This window comes from Polypterus senegalus, chromosome 2 (genome assembly GCF_016835505.1).
Source record: "Polypterus senegalus isolate Bchr_013 chromosome 2, ASM1683550v1, whole genome shotgun sequence".
Lineage (NCBI taxonomy): Eukaryota > Metazoa > Chordata > Cladistia > Polypteriformes > Polypteridae > Polypterus > Polypterus senegalus.
Window position 1 is genome coordinate 162,653,748 of NC_053155.1, and position 23,289 is coordinate 162,677,036.

The following is a 23,289-nucleotide window of genomic DNA, read 5'->3' on the forward strand; positions in this document are numbered from 1 at the left end:
TGGAAGCCACTCCTTAGTAAAAGGCACATGGCAGCCCGCCTGGAGTTTGCCAAAAGGCACCTGAAGAACTCTCAGACCATGAGAAACAAAATGCTCTGGTCTGATGAGACAAAGATTGAACTCTTTGGTGTGAATGCCAGGCGTCACATTTGTAGGAAACCAGGCACCACTCATCACCAGGCCAATACCATCCCTACAGTGAAGCATGGAGGTGGCAGCATCATGCTGTGGGGATGTTTTTCAGCAGCAGGAACTGGGAGACTAGTCAGGATAAAGGGAAAGATGACTGCAGCAATGTACAGAGATATCCTGGATGAAAACCTGCTCCAGAGCACTATTAACCTCAGACTGGGGCGACGGCTCATCTTTCAGCAGGACAACGACCCTAAGCACACAGCCAAGATATTAAAGGAGTGGCTTTAGGACAACTCTGTGAATGTCCTTGAGTGGCCCAGCCAGAGCCCAGACTTGAATCCGATTGAACATCTCTGGAGAGATCTTAAAATGGATGTGCACCGATGCTTCCCATCCAACCTGATGGAGCTTGAGAGGTGCTGTAAAGAGGAATGGGCGAAACTGGCCAAGGATAGGTGTGCCAAGCTGGTGGCATCATATTCAAAAAGACTTGAGGCTGTAATTGGTGCCAAAGGTGCATGGACAAAGTATTGTGCAAAGGCTGTGAATACTTATGTACATGTGATTTCTCAGTTTTTTATTTTTAATAAATTTGCAAAAACCTCAAGTAAACTTTTTTCATGTTGTCATTATGGGGTGTTGTGTGTAGAATTCTGAGGAACAAAATGAATTTAATCCATTGTGGAATAAGGCTGTAACATAAAATGTGAAAAATTGATACGCTGTGAATATATATATATTCATATATATATACACATACACATATATACACTATATACTGTCACAGGAGGCTGGTGGCCAGACACAACTGGGATGCCTGAAAGGATGGGGATGCAGTCAGTACATCCCCCAGGCTGCGAGGGGGCAATATATATATATATATATACACATATATACATACATATATATATATATATATACATACATATATATATACATATACACATATATATATACACATATACATATATATATACACATATATATACATAAACATATACATATATAGAGTTCAGGAACCTCACTATAAATAGTAGTTAAACAGTTTGTACAACATGGGGACCTGCAGAGGTGAATTCAACGGTTTATCATTTGCCTAGCAAATATCTGTTTTGGTCAAGTTTTACTTCTGAAAGTAAAGTAGCTGGCTAACAGAAGAGCCATTATTGAACTTTTGTCTTCATTTATTAGTTACTAGCCAACCCGCAGCGTACCATACGCAGCATAATCAGCACCCTGTCTATTAACTTAATCTAAAGTTTAGGTTTACACCTTTCTTTCCGAAGTAGCAGCACTCATTAATATGGTAGTATATGTCACTCGCTCGCTTCTTATTGTTTCGCTGCCTTCTCAATTATATAATGCATGTTTTCTTCAGCGCGTTTTGGAGCTCTTCCTGGTTTTCTACGTAGTGCATTGACAGTCAGTTCACGTGATTACGTGGGAGGCGTGATGATGTCACACGAAACTCCACCCCCCACGGAACTGGCTGAACTCCATTACAGTAAATGGAGAAAAATACCTTCCAGTTATGACCATTACGCGTAGAATTTCGAAATGAAACCTGCCCAACTTTTGTAAGGAAGCTGTAAGGAATGAGCCTGCCAAATTTCAGCCTTCCACCCACACGGGAAGTTGGAGAATTAGTGATGAGTCAGTCAGTCAGTCAGTCAGTGAGTGAGTGAGTCAGTGAGGGCTTTGCCTTTTATTAGTATAGATTTTCATTTAATGATCCTTTTCTGCACAGAACAGTGCTATGCGTTTGGTTTTCTCTATGCTTGAGCCTATGAGTTATACTATCTTATGCATGTTTGATAAACAAATTCTGTTTGGTTTTGTGCTTTCTGAGCAGCAGTGCAAACCTGCCATATTCTGTTGTTTAGAATGAAGTTCTGTTTACTTTAGTCTATTGTGTATACACACACAGGTATATCTGCTGTAGCTGAAAAGAGAAATCAGGTTTTATGTATTGAATTTGTTTCAGAAGATTGCTGTAAGCTGACACCCAACTGCATATGTATTCATAGCTGTGTGTGTATATTTTTTATGTACATGTATAGTATTCTAGACATACAATTTTCAAGCATATTTAATTTTCAAAAGAAAAACAATTAAAGAGTATAGCTAAATGACAGAATTAAGTGTTAAAAGTATTAAACCAATTAAATGAATTTGATATTATGAAGAATAACGGTTTTCTTACTTTAGTGTAGTCATCCACACATGTTTTTATATAAAGCATGAGATGTTTAACGCCCAGTAAAAATTCACTTTGTTGAAGTTCTGAAATGGTCCGTCTTAATGCAACCTCCAAATCACATCGCTGAGGATGATTGACATGTTTAACAAAAGATTCCTTCAACAGGCTAGAGAATGAGGCATCTTGCTGAATACTTTCAAGAATGGAACCAGTTTCACCAAACTAAGATAAAAAAATAAATACCAAATTAATCATTACCGCATTTCCAGATACAACATCATTTCTTTTTGACTCGCACTATAAGCAATATTTTTAATAGTGTATAGTATTTTGTGTTTTTTCTTTTCTTTTGTTTATTTGTAGCAATAATGTGCATGTTAATGATAAAAAAAAAAATTTAAACATGTATAAGTAACACTAAACTATACATCACACTAATACAGTAGCTTCAAACACTCTATTAGAAAGCATGGTATTTTCCCTCAGTCACAACATAGAAAAAAAAGATTACACCATAAATTTTACATGCAGTACCTGAAAGTTAAGAGTGTAGTCTGTATTAACAGAAACACAAATAACTAAGTGCTTACACAAAGCACTTGTGGAGAAAACAAAGTTTCTTTGAAAATATTTAAACAAAAGGCTACTACATAAAAAGGGTGTATTACAGTTTGTTCAGCTGAATAAGTGGGTTGTCTCAATAAGTAGCAAAGATGAAAACTTTGTCTCCTGTTTGCATATATGCATCAAACCAACTATTGACAATATTCTGCCTTTTTAGAGACACTAAATTCAGCACATAAAAGGGTACTCTATAGTCCCATTGAAAGACTTTAATGCTTAATAAGGAACAGAGACACTAGGAGGAATCTGATGGCAGACCGCTTTATCAGAATTGGGGTGACAAACTGATACTAAATTTATGAGTTAGTCATAGACTATTAACAGCCATGTTTGAACAAATAATTTATCATTAGTGTATCTAGTACCAGAGCACCATTGGCCAAAAGTCAAAAATTAACTCTGTAGTTGTGACATGTGATATGATGATATGTGATATGTTCTGATGCTGACATGTCAATTAATCTACAGTGGCAAGACTATGTCAGACACCCAGTGCTTGCTGGTGATCACCACTCAAAGTCCTGGATCCAGGAGAAGATCCCGGTGTCCCTCTTCAGGGGTTCTCTTTGATGTAATTGGAAAATTTGTAGGGGTCAGTAATGAATTATTTTCCTTCCCATTAGACCTGGGGTTCTTAAACAAGAAAAGCTTAAAGCACTTGATACTGTGAGAACTACCTGGCCTGCACACCTTTTAAGTGTTGCATAGAAGGAAGGGGCAATCTCTTCAAGGCTAAGGAGTCTAAGATGTTGGATAATTTACAAAAAAAAGAACATCTAGTTACTGTAAGTAGTAAGCAGCTGCACAAAGTGTGGAGATTACATATCTCTGGAATTTGTTTATGATCACAAGATTTCTCAACACTAGCCTAACATGAGTAGTTTTATTGATGTTGTACCACAACACGGTAGTGAAGCAGAAGTTTTGTCCATGAGCTTTGGGTAATAATAGAATAAACTAGTCTAGAGTACAGGTACAGGGAGTTTCTTGCACCTTGACAAGGATGAGCAAGACAGCAAAACAGTAGGACCACAGTGTACACCATACTATAGCTGCTATTCCACATCGTAAGGAAATATTTGAGGTTGTTCAAGTATATATAGTCTCATTTGAGATGTGTACAAGGCAAGGGTTTACTGGGAGGACACTTTGGGGCTAGACTTATGTCATGCTTGATAGATTACATCTACCACATTCCTGGAACTATCTGTGTTTTTCCCCTGGAAGAGATGGAAGAAATGGCTGGGTATAGGGAGGTGTGATCAGCCCAGTTCAGAGTGTTGTTACCATTTTATTCACCAAGGAAGTATGGCTCGTTAAATGAATGAATGCTAATACTGCATATTGTACACTATACAATACTTACAAGTGCTTCTGCTGCTTGCGGGGGAATCCATTTCCTGTAATAGTGAAAAAAATGAGCCACTGATGTGTTTTCAGTGATTGCCTTGATTGGAGTTAATTCTTTGTCATACATTTGGAAGGCTAAACAAAGTGCAACAGGATCTCTCTGTGTGTGCAAAATATCTGATAGCACCCAAACTACATATCTCTGAACAACATCTGAAAATAAAGAAAAAAATATTTCCCCATAAACATTTCAATGAAAACAAATGGCTTATTACATTCCAACATAAAAAACGATACTTGCTATCCCCCTTTCACTTGCTATATATTGCTTTTGATTCCTGTATGCCTGATCATTTTCCTCTGATGATGACACCTGTCATAAGCTTAAGAATAAAAAACATTTTAAGACACATGAATCATTTTCTCTCTTTGTGGATTTCTAGCCAAAAACATGTATAAATACACATATAGATATATATATTGCCACAGGCGGCTGGGTGCCATATATATAACGACTCAGGCACATTTTTAGTAAACTCAGTGAGTTCCTAATACAACATACTGAAATAAGTTAACAAAAACATCTTCAGAAAAATATTTTAAAAAACCCCACTGTTCAGTTAGTTCATTCAAAATTATGTATGTGCCCGGCATTTTGAACACTATATTTATTTTTTCAATTTTAGAGAGACAGTAGTTCCCACAAAAATACATTGTTTACATTAAATTTAAAAGACAACAATAACATTTTTACTCTAAAACCCTATACAGTGATCCCTCGCTATATCACGCTTCAACTTTCGCGGCTTCACTCTATTGCGATTTTTTTCTCATACACGCTTACGTCACTAAGCATGCGCTTTCTGAGAACTTTTATCTAAGCCCTATGATGGCTCCTAAAGTGCTGCTTTTTCTAAGCCTTCTGACAATAAAACTAAGCGCCGGAGGAAGATGCTTACTATCCAGGAGAAGGTGAAACTCTTGGATATGATTAAAGATGGCAATACCCTACAAAAGCCTCCTCACGCATATGAAAAGACAGCGCCAGCAACTGCCTATCAAGATGTTCTTCAGCCGCACACCCAGACACCCACTGCCTACTCCTATACTTCTTTACTGAAGACAACGCACCTGCTGAAGTTACAGCACCACCTCTGAACACTCTCCTACTGAGGTCGTGCCTTCATAGGTTAGTGGTTGTGTGCAATTAAATGTAGAGTACAATAAATAGATAAAAGCGTTCGGGATTGTCCTTCTGTCCCGTGAGTGCAAAGCGTAGTGGTATTCCACTTATTACAGACTTACTACTTGTGGCTTGAGGTGCGAAGCGACGCGATGTGAGCAGAGTTCTGGTGCTGTCACCGTTGCCTTACTTTTGTGCGCGATGCGCTGGAAAAATAGACAAAATTATGTCTCTGGAAATAATTAATGTTGATGGAGTACAAATGCCTCACTGCGTAGTAAATATCAGGGGAGATGGTGCTTGCTTATTCTCATCTATAGCTTATTTAGTGCATGAAACTCTGTCTTTAGCGGTACAGATTCGGACTGACATTGTACGACTTTGGACAGGCACTTGAGGGGATAAAAAAAAATTTTGGTTTTCGGAAGATGTTATTTAATGGGCACTTTGATGTTCTCATTCCCTACACTTACATGCCTGTTGTACACATGGAGCGCACAAAAACTGAGGATAAAGTCGATTAGCCTTAAAAGGCGAGTGTGTCTAGTAATATGATATTTGTAATGTCTAATATGTCTTATTTTCTCTTATTTTGTCTAATATATCGGGTAATACGAGTGTAATGGTGACTAAAGGGTGTTATTTCATGTGTAGAGGGCTCTAATAATGTTAAAAAACGTATTTAGAAGGTCGTAAACAGGTTTTCTATACTCTAACTGCGAAAATATTTGATTTATAAATAAAGAATCCTACTTCGCGAAAATTCATTTATCACGGTAGAGTCTGGAACGGATTAACCATGATAAACGAGGGTTCACTGTATTGTGAAAACTTCATAATCTCTCAATTATAATTTGACACAAATAAATACAATAATTGTATTTACCATTTTCATCAAAAGACTTCTGTAATAATTTATTCCTTGCTTCCAGTGCTGCAAGAACAGCAGCACTAAAAGGAAATATCTGTTGGATCATTTCATCAGTAATTGGGGCTCCAAATCCCTCATCTAATCCTTTACATTCTTCAACAACATCAACACCATCTGAAAGAGACAAATTTCATAAACCTCTAAAATCTGTCCTGCATTGATTATTTATATATATAAAATTCAGATCAAACATATGAACTGTATGTTTTTTCCCCCCATATATCTTAATTGTACTGATAAAAAATTGTTTTCTTGTTTGAAATGCTGCCTTTATATCACACCATGACATATTAATTGCTTAAACTGCTGAACTATGAATCAGTCGTTCCAAAACACAAAATTTCTTCTGCTTCAGCCAATAAGGTATATATTTAAGATTCAGTTAACAATTAATTATTCCACTATTTGATTCAGGTTATGCAAATTTAAAGTCATAAGAAAAATCTAAAATTGTAACAGTACTTTTGACTGACGTCAAAGCCACATTTACTCTTTAAATAGGAATAACAAGTTATTACAATACAAAAACACAAAAAACAAAAGCAGAATGCTTTCATACATTAGGCAAAAGTAAGCCAGGAGTGCAGTGCAAGATGAGTTACAGTAGGTATGTACAAAAAGAACTGCAAACTCCAATTGTGAATACTGACTTTTCAGTGCTCCAACACAAAGAAGCACAGATAATTAACAATAACCATGAAAGTTTGAATGTAGCATTGTAGTTTTTTTATGCATACATAAGATGCCTTTAATATTAATTGAAACAGGATAAAATATTTTTTAATCTTGGATTTATACATCTGCCAACTATGAACTTAACTGTGCCCCTCTGCAAATCACTGTTTAAGCTTTATTCATGGGTGTTTAATAAACCGCATCTATTATTTTTGTACTCTGCATATTTTAGAAATCTATTCCTATATAAGCATCACATCTCAAACATAAAAAACACGGAGAATATTGCATTTTATAAGAAACTATGAGAGAATTCTTAACTCCTGCACAAAAACATGTTTTCAAAAATCAATGAAGCACTGAATGCAAAGAACTTCAGATCTGAATGGAAACAGTTTGCAAATATGAAATTTAAGCAGAGTAATAATGTTGACAAAGATTTACAGTATACCACACTATTAAGCTGTATGGGCTGTGACCAGGGGCCTCATGTATAAACAGTGCGTACGCACAAAAATGTTGCGTAAGTCTGTTTCCGTGCTCAAATCATGATGTATAAAACCACGCACATTTCCATGGTAGCTCATACCCTGGTGTGCGCAAGTTCAGCGCTCGGTTTTGCAGACTGGCGGCACCCAGCGTCAAAGCAATGCTACTGTTCCTGTGTGGTTACCCTTTCTTTTTTAGATCCACATTATATTATATTATACAGATAAAACTTTAATTTCATTTAAATAATCTATATCTATATATATAATTCACTAAGGCAAGACACCCATGGAAAGGCAAGACAACCATGAAAAGCATGGCAGAAGGAGTGTGGATTCACAAAGCCGCCGACAAGTGAGACAACTATGGCGCACGCAGGAAGAAGCCACGCCCACCAACTCCAAGACCATTGGATATGACGACAACTCGCAGGGCCACGCCCACCAACTCAGACGCGAGGACACAGAAAAAATGGCGTAATTTATATTCGTCTGTCATAGAGGCCACATGCAGTGCAGGTCAGGTTAATGTCATGTGCATGTCATGCACCTCCGAGCTACGTTGACTGTTCATAGAGGCATGTTTCTCGCGGAGGTGAATCGCCATATGCAGCGTGTGAAACGGTTTGCGAGGGGTATCCCATGGGATCCTTAAAACAATCTACCACTCTCCTATACACATACACAGCAGTCAGGCAGGGTTGTGGCTAGGTTAGTGGCCAAGTAATACTGTTCCATGCATTTACACTATTCCTTGCATCAACCATCGAGATCTGTTCTGTTTGCTTCGGCGGTGAGCTGCAGCAGCGCTGCAGATAAACAGTTTTCCCACACATGCGGTGATCACACTTCAGCACACTCTTCTGTGTATCATACCGTTGGAGGAGGTCCCAAAAGAGTTTAGAAACCTCACAACAGTGACTTCTGCTTTCTCTTGAATGAGTGGTGCAGTAATATAAATGTTTCTTGAATGAGCATCACTGAGCCACATAAAAACTGTTTTATCGATGTCTTCAAATGCAGCAGTTCACATACGTCTGCAATGTGATCCAAGGTTTGCAACCCAAGATTTTTGATCTTTTTTGCTCAGTCTTTCAAGAAAGTTGACAGTGTCAACGATGAAATTCCAAATTCACAGGCAATGACTTTCTTTTTGCCAGAATCGAGAGCTGCAAAAATTTAAAGTTCTTTTTTTTCTAATGTGAACTGTTATCGTTTTGTCGTGTCTGCCATTTCTATAGGATGGTGATGAGTTAAATTCGAAAGGATGCTTTTCAAGTGTTGAAGAGCAATAAGTAAAAGGTATCACTGAAAACCACAGAAAGCAAACACAGCAAAAAAGCAGTACGAGGAAAGTTTGAAGAAAGAAAAAAAATACAATGTTTTTGTGTGGGGCTCACTGTGCACAACTGAGCTGAAACCACAGAACCAACTGCTCTGTGGAGGATTCAAGGTGTTTTGGGCACTTCACTGTAATGAAATAATCTGCTGAATGCATTTCACAGTAACAAGATTTCCATAGACTTTATCATATGAGGAAACTGTCGGGACCATAAAAATACTTTGTAATATGTTGTAATGAAAACTTTGTTCTAAAGATATTCATTGTAATGGAATTTTGCCTGTATTTCCAAATATTTACTTTTATCTACTTCAAATTAATTAAATGTCAAAATTAACTAAAATATATTTCTTTCCAAATTTTATAAATACATACAAAACACAAGGCTATGCAATATTATTTATTCATTCTTATTGTGCTTTCATTTTTATTGTACCCCTCTTGATTATCTGTGCAGCCATCTGAGAGCTTGGTAAAGGTGCTATATAAGTAAGTGAAATGCATTATTTGTTGTAATCATGCTTCAATAGAATGGACAGACAGTGTGTTTAAGTGTGATTTTTAACTATGCTTGCTGTTCATGTGTTCCTTGACAAATCAATCATTCACTAAAGGGTTTTGTTTAATCAAAAAAGAAAAATAATTACATCTGCAATGCAGGATTCAAAGCACCGTTCGTTGAAGAGAAAGTTTTTTAAAATTTACTTTAGAGATATTTTCTTCCATGCAATGTTCCATGAGCGGGATTCGTGTCCCTTACTGATTGAAATGGTACACAGCATTTCATGTTACAGTAAGTGATGATCTTGTTATAAGTAACAGTGGCAACTCCACTGTTATGTGAGGATGAACATTATCAATAAACTCAGGAAATGATCTAGCACACTGGGGAACGATCTAGCAAATGGGGAAATCCAGGTTGGCGCCCTAACCTTTATCTGGTCTTTCGACTGACTGTCCGAATCACTCAGTCACTCATCGGCAAAAACAATCTCAATTAGCTAAACTAGCAAGAAGTTTGTCAGGATGGTACAGTAGATATAGCATATATCAATATATGCATCAAACTTCATCATCACACAACCTTTGTAAGACTGCTTGGAGTATGACCACCACAAGTAGGTTTATATGTCTAACACACAATACACGTTAATCTCCATTAGTACCTTTCTCCTAATCCACTGAGTATATCATTATATTGTAATAATGATGTTAATTTCTGAAGCATACTCTAAAAGTTATTGCAGAAAAGCTATTTTAAATATCAAAAAGGTACTCTGGGTCTAACTGAGTTTTATCTGTAGTGCTGAAAGAAATGAGATATAATTTATACATTTTACAAACCATATTCAGGCAGTCGTACCACATGGCCAAAAAACCTAATGAATCGGTTAATACAATAGATAATAATAATAATAAAACAAAAAGCATTAAGTTTGTCTAATGTAAAGTGATGGAAAGGTAATGCATGGGAGAGACACAACAGCAGGGAGTATCTAATATGCGCAAACTTTATGCTGCAAAAGATGCATGGTGATTAATATGTAAAGTATTTCAGCACAGTAAATACCCAGTAGAGACTGAAAAGGCTAAGTATTTACTAGAGATACTATATCCAGTAAGATGTCATGGAGGATCTAGAACAACTTTCACAACACACTAAACACCAGCACTGACTGAAATGTCAGTGCATTTACCAGAGACACTATGTCCAGTAGGTTTTTATTGTTTTTTTAACCTTCTAATTAACAGAATATGCCACATTATTACTGGCAATTAATTTCAGTCCTTACTATATGAGTGAATAAAATAAAAAAAAAACAACAATGAAAGACATCTAAAATAAAACAAATTAAAATTGTTCATTGCAAATTAAAACACAAATATTTAAAAGGTAGTACTTACCAATATACTGAAATACAGGTAAACATAAAGTGCCAGCTTCTTGTCTTGTTAGAATAGTTTGATATGAAATAGCTTCCTGAACAAGGGCTGCTTCAATGTCTGTATAGGGCCAGGGGTTGGATACAAGCTTCACCAAAATCTAAAAGAATATAGATGCTATTTACAAAAACACAATTCAAAGCTAATGAAAAGCAAATTTACTGTTTTATATCACCATAACTCTAAACTTATATGTGCATTATTAAATTTGCTTTTTTACCCAATGGTAAGGTGGACTTTACTGATGATGTGTAACAGAGGACACATAATAACTGGGACACAATCTGCAGCCTATGCATGTTATGACTTATCAGAGAAAACAGTAACCTACAATAAAACCAGACTTTTTTCAAGTTGCCAATGTACTGTACAAATAGAATTAAACTAAATTACAATCACAAACTAATCATGTTAATTACATAATTATTGTAAAGCCTCATTATTACAGAAAAGTTTCACAGCGGTTGCATTTTGAGGTGCCTATCATGAAAGCTGGTGACCATCAGAAACCTTTCTACTAATTGGGATGTGACTTTGGGTCTGCCAGATCTCTTCCTATTAGAGTTTCTCCCAGTTTCCAATTACCTCTGGAATGTGTAGGACACAGTAGTCACTGACAGTTTAATATTTATACTCTGTCTCATTTTATTTGTTAATTGCCCTTCTATTGCCATTATCACTGGAATATTGTCCATGTAGTACTTCAGGGGTGTAGTAACAGTCTGTTCCAACTCTGCTTTAAGACAGACGGAATCTTTAAGTAATCAATAGAAGTATGTACTTCAATTTACAAGGCTTAATTTACTTTAACTGATTCAGAACATCTGTAGGTTACAACCAATTGGTTGCTCCCTGAAGAAGGCTCATTTGTAATATTCTGATATTTCCTTTATTTCAGTTCTTGCTAACTGAAACTTTAAATTTAAACCTCTGCCAGTTTACGGATTACTTTTCACCATTTTAGGTGAATCATTGCATTTCAACTGATTAAAATTGAAGAAAAACTTGAAAACTGAGGTGTTCTAAAACATTTGACAGGTAGTGTATAAATAAGGTCCATAACCTATACCATGTTCCCGACAGTAACCTTAAAGGTCCAAAGACCTTAACACAAAATGTGGTTTGGATAAAAAACATGGCATAATATTACTAACATGGTATAGTGAGAGGTTAAGCAAAATGACACCTTTAATTGGCTACCTAGAATGATTACAACATGCAAGCTTTTGAGGCAACTCAGGCCCCTTCTAAAGACAAGATGTAATACAGAAACTGGAATTCTCTGTGTTTATATAGACACTAGGACAGATACAGCATTGGAAAACCTTTAAGTGAGACATCTTAGATGTAAAAAAAATTAAAAGACCTCTCTAGGCTAAGATTAATTTAACAAGAGAGGACAACAATGTAAAGTCAGGATCTTTTGATAAGATAACTGTCCAACAAAGTCTCTAGTTTCTAATGAGTTTTTCAAAACAATGTGGTTCTGTAGACTGGTTGTCTGGGACAGTCCAAGAGATGCAAACAATCCTCATATCTGGCCATAAAACTCTTATCTCTATTTAAACCATGTTGTAATGTGTTAAATGTTAGCATCAGTTTAACTTTCCTAATTCACTGTATGTAGGATAAAAGGTTAAGAAAATCTGACTCAAGTCTCTTTGCAGCTATGAAGATACTTAAGATGCAATACATTATCTTTAACTGTCTTGGATATGTTTGAACTGGCTTCCAAATTAATGTATGTACATTTATATGATTACTTAGCAGAAAAAAAACTAATATTCTATAGATATAAGTTGTTCAGTTTTCTTGCACAGACCATTAAAGTCTTTTCACATACCAGAATTTTCAAGTCTGTTGTATTGGAAAGTTCCTTGTGAATATTTTACTCTGTCCTTAACACAATAGTCGTGGACAAGACAAGGAAAGACTAAATATTAAATTTTAATACAGAATGAGAACTAGCAGTAGGACCATTACTGTGGATTTCCAATCTCACCTCATATATATGTAAGAAGGTGTGAGGTTGGTCTTAAATGCTTACAGCAAAAATTATTACTGGAATGAGAGGAGCCAAACGTTGCTTTTAAAAAAACTGAGCAGACTACCTTAGACATTTTTATTGTTCTATTTTTAAAATATTTTAGCTTTTCAAAATTTTTTTGATTTCACATTTGTTGGAGGAAGATTATATCTTTCGGAGTGGAGATATGGATATAACAGTCCGAACATAAGGAAGACAGTTAAGTGGACAGCATGCTTTTAAAGTTCTCCAGCAAAGAGTTAGAGCTAGTCCACAAATGCCACTGAAGGACCCATGAATGAAGTGGTACCTGTAACTCACATTGGGGATTTCACATGTTAGCAAGTACATCTTTTTCATTTCAACTTTACACATAAACGTATATATTTAAAAGGCCGCTCTTACAGTACCTGTAAAACAATGGATTGGGTAACACTCATTATCCAGAATAAAGAGTTTAGCATCAGTAGTGTTTAGAATAACTATCAAATGAATGACTAGATAATTTTCATCTGTCAAAATAAAAATAAAAGTATACTGTATATATTATATATATTTGCATTGTATTTGTAATTGTTTACATAATTGAGGTTTTGCTGGGCATATTTTAAAGTTTAATGTTGAAAACTAGAAATGCATTTTTAAAATGATCTTGCTTTAAGGTGATTGAACTTTTAAAAACTTTGGCATGCTTTAATTTTTGGTAGTACAAAGTTTACAAAGCCTTAAATAATCTCACTCCATCTTATATATCGGAATGTCTGACACTCTATATTCCAAATCGTAACCTTAGATCCTCAAATGAGTGCCTGCTTAAAATTCCAAGAGCAAAACTTAAAAGAAGTTTTTGTTTTTTCTGTCCTCCCTGGCCATCAGACCTTACTCTTATTCTTTGTTAATTAGTGCTGTCTTATTTTAATTCTTACTTTGTCTTTTATTTATCTTTTCTTTATCATGTAAAGCACCTTGAGCTACATTATTTGTATGAAAATGTGCTATATAAATAAATGTTGTTGTTGTTGTTGTAGTAACAACTTTAGAATTTGAGCACTGGTCAGTCTTTCATACAAATTCAACACAGGGGTTTTGTTTCCAGTGTTGACAAACTTAATGCATTTAGTTCTTATTTTATTTAAAACAATTTTATAAAATCTGTGAAAAAATACAAACATGCTAGATTTATTTTTGTGCTTAAAACAAAAAGTATATGTAACACTTAATATTGGAATGGATTATTCTAGTGCATAACAATTGTAATTAGTGTTTAGTATATGTTAAATTAAGGCAAATGTGTTTATCAGTGTGAAAGAGTTGAGAGACTGAAAGGGATACCCTCATTTGCATTTAGTTATAACTGAAAATCTGTTATTTTAGAAATAAAATAATGTATGCAATGGTCTTAATATTATTGTCTTACTCTTTCCAAAAATTGAATTACAGTCTCTTGCTCAGCCTCAGAAATAAGCAAAAGGTGTTTCAGCCAAATTTCCAACTCCTTCCAGGTATGTTCAAAAACACCAGTTTCCTTTAACACCTATAGTTGAAAAAATAAATCAAACACAAAAAATGTGAGGCAGAATTTTCCAAATTCAGTTTTGTTAATGATACATAAATAAATAAAAACAGACAACTGTTGAGGCTGAGAAATGTGGAAGCAATTTGCATATTACTTAAACACTTCACCTATTATAATGTTATATTAAACAACAATAAGCCCATAATCAAAACAAACCAAGATAAAAATATGAGTTTCTTCTTTAAATGATATGAAATGTTAAGGAAACATAATTCTTAAACATTGAGGTTTTCCCAATCTGCTCCTTTTGGGGAGCCAGTGTGTATCCTGGCATCACTGGAATGCAAGGTAAGAACCAACTTTAGACAGTATGTTAGTCCTTGCTCGAATACTCATACATACAGATTTAGTAGCTCATAAAGGGCCATTTTAGAGTTGCCAATTAACCCAGCATGCATGTCTTGAAATGTGGGAGGAAAACTGCAGCAGACGTAAAGTAAATCTGCCAAATTCCACAGTCTTCAGGGCCTAAGGTTGTATGGCAGCAACATTAACAACTGAGTCACCATTAATACTTAATAAAACTGAATATAAAAACTTGCCTCTACCCACCTTTTTAATTATTAAACTAGAAAAGCTTTACAAACTAAAGCCTGACTAATGTCATTTGCATTGAGTTTAAACCATTCCAATGTTCTCCTCACAATTTACACTGAAGTTGACTACAACATAACAATTGTCTCTAACGTTTGCAACTATCAAAAGAACTACATCTGGTAAGATTAAAAATTTTCCATGTTGTATCGTGCAAAAATATAAATAGAAAGTATGAATATTCATTTAAAACATTAAAAAAAATGGGAATTTTGTATAACATAATTTTCGATTATTTAATAATATTGTATTTGTTTCAATTATATTTTATTTAATTTTATATAAATTAAAAATTACCTTAATAATTAGCTGTTTTGTTGATAACTTCAGTTGTTCATTTGTGGTAGTCACAAACATTTTCAACAACAAATAAAATACTGATTTTGCACAATTACATTTTTCTGTTTCTCGTATATCCTATAAAAAATAAAAGAAATTCAGTTCTCTTGAAGAAAAATTAAACTGTTGAAACATGTTTTAATTGTTAATGATATCAATTTACATATCAATCCTATTTTTGTTTGGAGATTTTATTTAAAGAAGTTAACATTCCATACAATCAAGACATACTTTAACAACAAAGAAAGTAACATTGCATAAAATCGAGTCAGACTTAAATGTAAAGGCCCCACCTGAGAGAAAGCAAGAACAGCTAACAAGAGCAATTCTTTTATAAAAAAAAAAAAAAAGGTAGTCTAAAATTTTTATTAAGTAGGTCTTGCCATATTTTAAGAGTTTTGAACAGATCCTCTTAGTGAGAATTAGATTTTTTTTTTCCCCCAATTTCGAATAGCACAGAATATCAGTTACCCACTGACTTATAACAGATGGTTGGGATTCTTCCAGAGAGCTAGATAAGTCTGCATGCTAATAATGTGGTTTAGGCGATTATAATCAATGTGTCCTTTTCCACTTTAAGCCCATCTAGAGGTACATTAAAGCACAGCTGTTAAAGGGTTAGGAATGATTGTAACACCAAGACGGTCTAAGAGGGATTCAAAGATTTTGACCAGAACAATGTTAAATTTGGTGCACACCCAAAACATGTGGTTCAGTGCATCTGGAGCTTGACTGCATGCTCACATGTTGGATGTTGCCCCGAGTACATTTTGGACAATTTTAACCAAGATAAATGTACTTGATAAATGCACTCCTTTTTTCAAATGTTAAGTCAGAGATCCATTCCTCACCATACCCTGGGATCTTTGAAAGAAAGGGACTTTAAAGTATTTGTATATATTATTGAGATACTGCCTTCAAGAGTCTTCAAGATTTATCAGTATTTCTTCTGGAATATAATTGGGTGGTAGGTAAGGAAAATTAGCTAGGTTCCTTCTAACAAAGTATCTGATTTCAAAGTAAAGGAAAAATTGTGTTGATGGGAGGTTAAATTTGAAGCATAATTGTTCATAAGATGCAAAAATATTATTTATATACAAAATAGAGTTTTAATTCCAAATAATTTCCAACAGTTAATTACTGTATAGGTTTGAGAGTGTAGAAAAATGTAATTATCATGTAGAGGTGAAACAGCTTCTCTGTTGTAAAGTGCTTCCTGCATTGGTTCCATATTCTAAGTGATTGATGGACAATTGAATTAGAAATATATTGACATAAATTTATGTTTACTGGGGCACAGAGCAGGGCATTTAAAGAAGTACAACAAGATTTTATTTCTATTGCAGACCAGGCTTATGTATGTTCAAATCATTACCATTTTAATTAACCCCTTAATACACTAAGGGTGCTTTGGCATTACTGCATCTAAATTACATACCCATAAAAAAACGGCTATTACTCCTTTATTGTAAAAAAGCAGCTTCAAAAGGGCTGAAGAGTAAAGAGTACACTTTTTAAAAGAAAGTGTGTTATTAAAAACCTTTGTTTATACCATTATCAATTTTCTCTCCAAAAAACTGGATTTTACATTATATAATCAAGACATTTTATATACAACCATGGAATCAAGTTTCTTCTGAGAACTAATCTGTCAGCTAACATTGTACCAAGATTAGATGTCACATCCTATTGCACTGCAAAGTTGTACTGCCTGACACAAAGTGCCCGCTGTTTGGAAACAGTGTCTTTGTTTTGGAAACATTTAGCCTCTTGCACCTATAAGATTTCTCAAAACAAGTACCGCAGTTGCACTTACACTTTTTTTTTTTTTGAAAAAAAATACACACATACACACAAACACTTCATATCACTATAAAGCAATAAATAAACATTTTATAACTACACATGTGTAATTATGTGTTCATCCAAACCTTTACTTTCAAAATTATTTTTCATTCCAGTCCTTGAATTTCATTTACCACTACACAAAGAGGGAGCGTGCATTTTGTATAATAGATTCACCCATCTTCTGCTGCCATCTGGTACAGTTGCCCTACAGAAGTTCAGTGTGTTATTTATTTTTCTTGTTGTTGCTTTTTTTTTTGCATTTCACATCTGGAATAAATGAAGTACAAACATATTCATACCAGCTTTTTCTAGTGCTGGGTTACCAGCGTGGGGACAATGTCTTTGCTGGTACCCCCAGAGTGCTGAGCTAGTCATACGGACACATATAGTTAAACCAATGTTTCTCAGTCCCTTTTGAGTTGAAATATCACTGGCTCCTAAGCAGATTTTTGTACTATATTCCACACCATACTGTTTACCTGTGACACCACCAAAGGGAATGACACAGCCTTGTGGGAGTTTTTAAATCCAGTTTCTAATAGAACCTTCTTCATCCTCCATAACTCCATGGCCACTGTTCGATTTTATTTCTATTTTGTAATCACCTTGGTGTAGGAGCTGGGGGTGACGTGAACATGATTAGAAATGTGATAAAAAAAATACTTCACGGTGCGATCTATCCTTTCAGCAGCAAACCAAAACAACACACATATACACTCACCTAAAGGATTATTAGGAACACCAGTTCAATTTCTCATTAATGCAATTATCTAATTTACCAATCACATGGCAGTTGCTTCAATGCATTTAGGGGTGTGGTCCTGCTCAAGACAATTTCCTGAACTCCAAACTGAATGTCAGAATGAGAAAGAAAAGTGATTTAAGCAATTTTGAGCGTGGCATGGTTGTTAGTGCCAGACGGGCCGGTCTGAGTATTTCACAATCTGCTTAGTTACTGGGATTTTCACGCACAACCATTTCTAGGGTTTACAAAGAATGGTGTGAAAAGGGAAAACCATCCAGTATGCGGCAGTCCTGTGGGCGAAAATGCCTTGTTGATGCTAGAGGTCAGAGGAGAATGGGCCGACTGATTCAAGCTGACAGAAGAGCAACTTTGACTGAAATAACCACTCGTTACAACCGAGGTATGCAGCAAAGCATTTGTGAAGCCACAACACGCACAACCTTGAGGCGGATGGGCTACAACAGCAGAAGACCCCACCGGGTACCACTCATCTCCACTACAAATAGGAAAAGAGGCTACAATTTGCACGAGCTCACCAAAATTGGACAGTTGAAGACTGGAAAAATGTTGCCTGGTCTGATGAGTCTCGATTTCTGTTGAGACATTCAAACGGTAGAGTCAAAATTTGGCGTAAACAGAATGAGAACATGGATCCATCATGCCTTGTTACCACTGTGCAGGCTGGTGGTGGTGGTGTAATGGTGTGGGGGATGTTTTCTTGGCACACTTTAGGCCCCTTAGTGCTACCTGAGCATTGTTTCTGACCATGTCCATCCCTTTATGATGACCACCATGTACCCATCCTCTGATAGCTACTTCCAGCAGGATAATGCACCATGTCACAAAGCTCGAATCATTTCAAACTGGTTTCTTGAACATGACGATGAGTTCACTGTACTAAAATGGCCCCCACAGTCACCAGATCTCAACCCAATAGAGCATCTTTGGGATGTGGTGAAACGGGAGCTTCGTGCACTGGATGTGCATCCCACAAATCTCCATCAACTGCAAGATGCTATCCTATCAATATAGGCCAACATTTCTAAAGAATGCTTTCAGCACCTTGTTGAATCAATGCCACGTAGAATTAAGGCAGTTCTGAAGGCGAAAGGGGGTCAAACACCGTATTAGTATGGTGTTCCTAATAATCCTTTAGGTGAGTGTATGTGAGAAAAAGATACAACCCGATATACATCTACTGTAAGTCATAACAATAAAGAAACAGTCCAGTTAAGCAAATAATGAATATACAAATTTTGTACTTGAAAATCCTTTATTGAAAATACAGTTTAAATATTCAAGCTCAAAGATGGAAAACCATATGATTCTCTTCGAGGGGTTAACTGGAGCCAGGCAATGATATGCGAACCTCATAGAAAATATGTCAACCAGAGTCAGGCTTTTGAATCAATTAGATAACATTAAGGTTTGAATTGGAGATGCCCTGTCATGTACACATAAACACACACACACCCATACATATATACTGTGTGTGTGTGAATATGTGTATATAATACATACGAGGGGGGACACAAAAATAACAAAAAAACTTTTTCTGGAGGATGGAGGAGCGTTGGTTCCAACATTTTGGTAAAGTAGAGTCCTTGAAGTGGTGAGTTGACTACGTAATGCAATATGGAGAAAACAACCCGAACTGTAGAGAGCAGGCGAGTAGCTTCTGCATCACGAAAACGCTCCCACCCACACAGCATTGATCATGCAGCATTTTCTCATGAAAAACAGGGTGATAACAGTTTCCAACCTCACCTACTCCCCAGACCTTGCACCTTGTGTTTTTTCTTATTTCCAAGAATGAAGAGAGACCTTAAAGGAAATTGTTTTCAGGGTGAAGAAGAGGTTAAGAAGCAAACAAGAGGCACTTAAGGCTACCACTTTGCAAGAGTTTCAGAACATGTTTTGAACAATGGAAAAAGTGGTGGGACAAGTGTATTGTGTCTCATGGAAAGAATTTTGAGGGTGATTAAATTTTGGAAATGTTCTGAGAAATAAGATTTAAAAAAAAAAAAAAAATTGTTATTTTTAGGTCCATGATTCATTATGAATTGTATCTTAAAACAGTGTTTTACAGAGTTTTCGACTCCTATCATGAATTGTCATCAGAGGAACATGATTAGCCTTACAGGAATCCAATATATAGCAAGTAAGGAGGGGAGGGTAGTTGGATATGGCGCAAGCTGAACTGATGAGAGGGGGTTCTGAGGGTGTTGGTCATAAAGTCTTATTTATTATTTACATGTTCTTCTTTTCAAGCCTGCATACACATATACAGTACAGGAACATTGCGATGCAGTCAGAAGAAAGGACCCATTATCTGTGATTTGCACACACACACACAAATTCGATCAGACACACATTTAAATGGGACTCAGTGCAAGTAAAATCAAGGCCTATACTAAAAGTGCCAGAACTGTCTGAAACATGGATATCCAATGAAAATGCCATTAACAGACATTCGGACATGGACACAGCATATGCAGGCCTGAAAAGAAGACCAACATCCTCTGAACCTCACCTCATCAAATCACCAAACTCCACCTACCCTCCCCTGCTCATTTGCTATATATTGCTTTCAATTCCTGTAAGGCTAATCATGTTCATCTGATGATGACTCCTGGTATGAGTTAAAAGCATAGGAATAAAAAACTATTTTAAGATACATGATTCATTTTCACTTTCTCTGGGATTTCCAGCTACAAATATATATATTGTGGAAGCTATGGAAGCTGCAGAGGCCTACTTTGGCCTTTCAGCTACACCTGGGAGTGATTCCAGACCTCGCTAATGAACCATCTGGAATATTCCCAGGTGCAGAATAAAGGGAGCCAACCACCTTCATTCAGAGACCCGGAGTCGGGAGGAAGGAGGACAAAGCTTTCAGAGAGGTGTGGAGAAGAAGGCATGCTTTATTCTGATTTAGAGACTGTGATTTATTGGTGCTTTGTACTATGATGAGCCCGTAGGAACGAAAGGAAAAGCATTTTCCACGAAAAAATGAACATATGTTGCAGAGATCTGTGACGTGTGTCTGTTGTTTTGGTCGTCACTATAAATAAAAAGAGGAAAACACACATGAATAGTTTTGATTTCCTGCTCTTCACAAGATGTCAGGCAACCTTAGAAAATCCGATGCTAAAAACCTGGGGTCTGACTGTCATTTATTTATTTATTTTTTGAATTTACTACAATCACACAACATTCCATACAAATAAATCAATTTTTACAAAAAACTAGGGGGCTCTGCCCCCTGCTCGCTTCGCTCATCCACCCCCATGTTTGGTTTACCGGATATACAATATAATACAATTTATTTTTTGTATAGCCCAAAATCAGACAAAGTGCAGCAATGGGCTTTAACAGACCCTGCCTCATGACTGCCCCCCAGCATTGACCCTCTAAGAAGACCAGAAAAAAACTCCCAAAAAAAACCCTTGTAGGGAAATATTCGAAGAAACCTTGGGAAAGGCAGTTCAAAGAAACACCCCTTTCCAGTTAGGTTGGGTGTGCAGTGGGTGTCAAAAAGGAGGTCAATACAACACAGTACAATACATAGAACAGAATAAACCCTCAATACAGTATCAAAATAAAGATTCTAGAAGTATGGAGTAGAATTGCACATGAGATGATTTCACATAATATGATTTGGATTTGCTTTAAGTCCTGGAGACCTCATTCATCAAGCTGCATCCCCCATTTTGCCATTCCACATCTGAAATAGTGCTAATCCGATGAAAGTACCCCTCTTTCCCACGATTCCTACGATCCTCCAACAAAGATGACTTTACCTTAGGCAGGCAATATACAATTTAAAGAGGTTGTAATTTTCTTGTGAATTATTACATATGCATTATTTTCACTTTTACTTTAAAAATTTTTGTAAAAACCATACTTGTCCTTTATTTCTGGCCCCATGCATGGTTACATCTCTTTGTTGCCAGACATATAATGCTGCTCGTGTTGTGAAGTGGGGGTTTGGCTAAATGCACGCTAAGGATATGTCTTTAGATCATTTGCTGTCTTTTTACTGCTTTCGAGCTGCCTCTTCTGCCTGTCGCATGTCCTTGTTTTAAGAGCTGGGAGCATATGATGCTTGTCTGAAAAATGCAATCCAACAACTGTTAGGTTTGGTGTCTGTGAACTTCTTTTAAACAATGGTTCACTGCGTGGTCTCGCGTGATGGTGTAAAAACAATAGTTGTCCTTTATTTCCGACCCCGGGCATGGTTAAATTCTTTTTTGTGCAGGACGTATAACTCTGCTCCCATTGTCCAAGGGGGTGGGGGTTTGCATGAATTGCAAGAAGGGCAGCGCAACAATATTTTTAAAGCCTGTACAGCCACTGATCCTTTTGCTACTGTTGTGTCACTGCTGCTCGCATTGTGATCGCTTCTCCGTGATCATAAATATACACCTCACTGAACTGTGTTTTCTTTTAAATTAAACTTGTAGCTGCTTTAACTGTTGGGGGTCCACAGATTATCATACTGTATGGTCCATCATTGTGTAAATTTACATTTTGTGCATTGAATGATGCAAAATTGAAAATACTTTTCTTCTGCTCTTTTCCTTTTATTTCTGACTTCGCTTTGACCTGCTATTTTTTTCAATGACAATTGGTCCTGATTAATTTCCTCTTTTTTTTGCGCTAATGCGATCTTTTATTCATCAACGTTTCACTTATAATATATTGTCCTTTATACGCTTTATATGCACTGAGACACCTGTATCGGTGGTGTGTGCTGCTTCCCGTTACACTGCTAATTTTTTTTTTTTTTTTTGTCCATTCTCTTTCATCTCGCCGGTCTTTAAAATGTCTTTCGAGAACTTACTATAAGATCACGTCTTGTCGCTTGGCTTTTACATTCCAGGATTATCTTTTATATATAGAGAGATATGATCAAAAACAAATCAACCCCCACCCCTGAGAAAGAGAGTTAGGCCAGCAGAGTAAAACTTAATGCTAATGAAAATAAGTAAATAGATTAATTAATAAGTGAATAAAGATAAATGGAAAAAAAGAAAAAAGGGAGAGAATGTGCTTCCTCAGTGCTTTAAAAGCTTACCCTAAAATTGTATTGATTAGATCCTGCCAGGTTTTGAAAAAGTTCTGCAAAGATCGTCTAAGTGCAAATTAGATTTTTTCCAGTTTCAAATAGTATATACAGTAACATCAGTTTGTTTGTCTTTCTTCACTTTAGCCCATCTGGGACTACCCTAAACACAGCTGTTAATGGGTTAGGAGGAATTGTGATACCAAGGCTGTCTGATAGGC

General features: G+C 36.1%; 1 protein-coding gene across 1 annotated transcript in view; it reads right to left on the bottom strand.

Annotated features, from left to right (window-relative positions):
* urb1 (URB1 ribosome biogenesis homolog) overlaps window positions 1–23,289 on the bottom strand; it is a 323,342-nt gene that overhangs the window by 159,645 nt on the left and 140,408 nt on the right. The window contains exons 15-20 of the mRNA XM_039744916.1: window positions 15,366–15,485; window positions 14,316–14,432; window positions 10,834–10,972; window positions 6,379–6,537; window positions 4,326–4,522; window positions 2,339–2,557 (exon numbers count right to left, since the gene is read on the bottom strand). Coding sequence (XP_039600850.1) covers window positions 2,339–2,557; window positions 4,326–4,522; window positions 6,379–6,537; window positions 10,834–10,972; window positions 14,316–14,432; window positions 15,366–15,485 — 951 coding nt within the window. The remainder of the gene's footprint in view (window positions 1–2,338; window positions 2,558–4,325; window positions 4,523–6,378; window positions 6,538–10,833; window positions 10,973–14,315; window positions 14,433–15,365; window positions 15,486–23,289) is intronic.